We start from the raw sequence: 4,657 nt of genomic DNA on the forward strand, positions 1-4,657 counted from the left end.
GGCTGTTGTTATTCCAAATCACTTTCTTTATAAATGTCATAAAAGACAGGGACTTTCTTGCTTCAGCATGTGAGGGAAATGCCCTTCATAGATCAATTTGGATTGAATTTAATCAAGTTAGATACTTTCCATAGAGTTTGGTCTTTTTCAAGAACATTGAAACCTAATCTCAATTCAAATGGTTGTAATCTTGGCAAGCAAGTTAGGAATATTTCCAATCACACTCTCCAAGAGCCTATTCAACTCTAAAGAATAGCCAGGAACTAGGGACCATTTGTTTAATGTTAGAAGGTGAGTTATTGTTTATTTTTTTAATGATTAACTTTATTTGTTGATAAAAAGTAGACTGGCATATATATTTGGGCAAAGTGAGTTTAGAAATATAGTGTGGAAAATACATATATATATTTTTTCGATATCAATATTAAAATTTAATTAAGATTTTGAACGTTGTTTCTATAAGATGTTTTCCTCCTTTTTTAGCCTTAAATTTGAGATATTTAATTTAAAATAGAGTAATCTCAAACATCTCACTACAATTCATATTGATACTATTAAGGTATCAAAATACCCTAAAGTACGACCCTGATTAATCACATATCTTATGTTTATTTTATAAATCAATATTTACAATTATAAACATCCAAATATTTATAATTTTATAAAATTTACTAATAAATAATAGTAATAATGAGTATTCTTTTAATATAATTTTTATACATGATACAAACAATAATTTTACATCGAACAAGTGTTTTTTAAAAAAATTTTACAATAATAGGTTTTTTAAAGAAATATAAACTTATGGGTTATGTTTTACATTTTAAAAAAAGAAAAAATATGATTTGAAATTTCAAATCATATTTTTTAAAAAAAATTAAATTTAAATATAATCTCAAATAACATATTCAAACATTAATTTAAAATCATAACTTCACACTAAATATCCAAATGCAAAATAGAGTTTTATAATATTATTAAAAATTAATTTAATAAAATACACTTCTAATTTATTTATTTTTTAAAAATAATGGACTGGACAGCAACATCTTAAGTATTAATATATCTTTTAGTACGATGAGAGATGACACATTATTGTTTCCATTCTTTTAAGGACTAACTTTATTAGTGGGTGAAAAGTAGACTTGCACTATACTTGTTTGGTTTTTAGAAAAAAAAATTGCTTTTTGTTTTCATACTTCTGGTTCGTGGATTTGATTTCCTATCATTATTTTGATTCACAATATATTTTATTTAATTCAAATAATACTTAATATATAATAAAATTATTTATTTTAATTTTTAATATATTTTATTTGATTAAAATGGTCTTTAATATATAATAATTATTTTTATTTTAAAAAAGAAAGGATAGTAATTTTTGTTAGAGAAAATAGAGATAATAGTGTTAGATTTCATGGAGTTTTTCTTTGAAGCTTAACAAAGAAGACAACAATGATTGATTGTGTTAGCCACGTAGGATTTATAATTAAATTTAACACATTTTTTTTGATAAATCTATTAGGTTTAGTATAAAGGACCAAAATGAATACATTTTATTTTTGGCAAGTTATTTTTTGATGAAATTTTGTTTAAGTTTCATCATGCGTTTAACCATAAATTTTTTCAAGTTTTTATAAAGTTTCAAAAAATATTATTTTATACTTATAAGTTCTAAAAATTATTAAAAATACTCATAAATTTGCGTTATCATTTTATAATGAACATGTTTCGTTAAAAAAACCTTATAACATAATTGATAACAATCAACAATAAAATAGCAATACAGACAAGAAAAATACATTAATCGAATTAAAAACAAATTATTCTTTCTTTCCAATCTTGTCACTTTTAAACTATTGTTTTTCAGAGAAATACTAACAAACTATTCTTTCATAAAATATTTCCACGAACAATCTCTTTTCGACAAACTTTCAGACTGAAAAAATGAAGCAATAGAGTAAGTTGATAAATAAATATTTAATTAGGATAAACAAATGATATGCTTTTTTATAAAATATAAAAGTTTGAAATAATTTTTAAATTTTTAAAACTTCTCAAATTTTCAAATTCTAGTTTTGTTTAGAACTTGATAACTTGAATTTTTGCTAAATATATTTATCAAGTAATAACAAATTATATGGACAAACACTAATTTCCATTTTTTTTAAATTTTTCCCAAAAACTATTTGGGATCAAACGCTTAGTAAAAACCATTTCAATCAAATGAATATACCAAAAATCAAAATGAACATTTTGCTATATACTAAAATCATTTCAATCAAATGAAATATATTAAAAAACAAAATAAAGCATTATCCATACGTTACCTATTTTGATAATCTCAACACAATTATAGTTTTTCTTGATTGATATTCCCTTCTTGTATTATTTACATTTCTCACTGATGTTTGTATGAAATGTGAATACACGTAAGTCGAAGTTTGATCGAGACATCAATCTAAGACTATTGACTTTTAACTAATTTTTGTGGCTCTTATGGAGAGTAGTTGATCCTTAACCAAAAAATATACCTCTATACCATACACACCTGGAAAGGAAAATCAAAATACACATCATGTTGCATATCATACATCTCAAGACAAACTTTAAACAGAATTCGCGAAAGAAAAAAGACTTAATTAGATAATAAGTATCAATTAAATGACCATAGAAAGAAATCAACCCGATTAATTACTTGCGAGGGAGCATTTGCGAAATTTTCCAGCCAGCCACCGCACTTACTGCACCAAATACAATCATCCTGGATGCACCCACAGTAGCAACTGTACCAACGGCAGCACTTAATGGACCAGCGAAGACAGCACCCAGTCCCAATGTACCAGCTACAGCGAAGACAGTACGGACTGTACGCCCTGTATCTAAGAGAGTACCCAATGTATCCACTACATAAAAGATTTTATCGACTGAAGACGATTGCTCTGCACCAATAACACCAGGATCAGTTCTATTTTTTTCCTCAGGATCCTGCAATTAGCGGTAGTAAAATTAGCTCATGATCCGTTCAAATTTAAAGAAGTGAATATACAGAAACATCCAAAAATATAATTTTAATTTGAATACAATAGTGTTAATTTTTCACCCCTTTGCTTCCACCTGACTCCATCCCCTGCTTACCTTTAATAATATGTCCTCTTGCATGTGCAACATGGAACAAGCCTCTTCAAAATTGGGGAGAGGACACCTTGATGATATTGTATTTTTGAGGGGAAAGTATTGAGTAGGCAAACCAGCAAGAAGTTGCAGCACCATGTCTGCATCTGAGATTGGACTGTCCATTTCTGCTAGAGAATCGGCTACCGATTTCAATATTTTCACATAGGCTTCAATGGTCTGAAAATCTTCCCTTCTGATACCGTGAAATTGTATTTGCAGTTTGGCTCGCCGGATCTGATCATCTTCAACTGAATTTGTGGAACTATCAGATTCCTTCTTTGGACAACTCATTGTTAATATTTCTCACTTTGCTACTCTCTCTCTCTCTCTCGAGATCTGGTTTTTCTGATTCTCTGCACCTCTAGGGTTGAAGACCATAAAGTATACAGAAAATGACCAAAATGGTAAGAAACTGTTTGGAAAGCCACTGATAATTAAAATTAGTGTAACTAAATTATTAGATTAGTAATTATTATGATATGTTTGTTTGTAATTATATTGTAATAACAAGTATATTGATTGCACAACTACAATCGTAAGATAATATTAAATTTTAAAATAAAATTTAATTATTTAATAAGTATTTTTATAAATGATATTAAAATATATTAATTAATAAATATAGATTGTTAACTAATATTATAAAAAATAATTTGAACTATATTTTTAAATTAGTACATTTTAATTAGATGAATCATATAAATCAAAATTACAAGATTTTTATAGACATCATGAAATACATGTCTAACAAATAGATTAATATTATAAATATATTGTCATAAAATAATTAAAATATTTGACAAAAAGATAATTCATCAAGTTTAATTAAAACATAAATGACTTACAATGTGAAATATCAAGTTAATACTATTAAAATAAATGGAACTGAAAATATAACCTAAGTTCTATATACAAAACAAAAAATTTAAAATAATACTCTTATGTAAAATTTCAAACATAACATGCATCAATATGATTTAAAAAAGAAAAAGAAAAAATATAAGTCTACAACTTTATTCCACAATGAATTCTATTTTAATTTAAAAATTAAAATACCGACAAAATTATGCTAATAAAAAAATAAACATAGAATAAATTTAAAAAATAGATAATACGAAAAATTGCATGAAAATACATGAAATAAAGGTTTAAAATGAGAAGAAAATGAAATCTAAATAATATAAATAAAAATATATTTTTAGAAAATATTAGAATAATAAAAATAAAAAATAATAATTTAAAATAATAGAAATAAAAATAAATTAAAATGAAAAAAATAAAAATAAAAAGTAACCAATTTGTAATTACACTATATAATTACCAGTAATTCACAGCCTCTTTTGAGAATTGAAAAGTGTAATTACCCTTTATTACGCTTAATTATCTATTGACCAAGTACATAGCTAACCAAACATCTTAGACAATATAATTACATTCAATTACACCAAATTCAATTATCAGAATGATTTTCCAAAAAAGA

General features: G+C 25.1%; 1 protein-coding gene across 1 annotated transcript; it reads right to left on the minus strand.

The window, feature by feature from the left end:
• Nucleotides 1–2,344: 2,344 nt before the first annotated feature.
• On the minus strand, nt 2,345–3,590 carry LOC129885079 (uncharacterized). Its single transcript, XM_055959293.1, has 2 exons — nt 3,139–3,590; nt 2,345–2,988 (listed from the first exon to the last, which is right to left on the minus strand). Exons 1-2 carry the CDS (start codon nt 3,466–3,468, stop codon nt 2,695–2,697), a joined length of 624 nt encoding a protein of 207 aa, XP_055815268.1. The 5' UTR covers nt 3,469–3,590; the 3' UTR covers nt 2,345–2,694.
• Between the last annotated feature and the right edge of the window lie 1,067 nt (nt 3,591–4,657).

The sequence above is a fragment of the Solanum dulcamara genome, chromosome 4 (genome assembly GCF_947179165.1).
Source record: "Solanum dulcamara chromosome 4, daSolDulc1.2, whole genome shotgun sequence".
In the NCBI taxonomy this organism is placed as follows: Eukaryota; Viridiplantae; Streptophyta; class Magnoliopsida; order Solanales; family Solanaceae; genus Solanum; species Solanum dulcamara.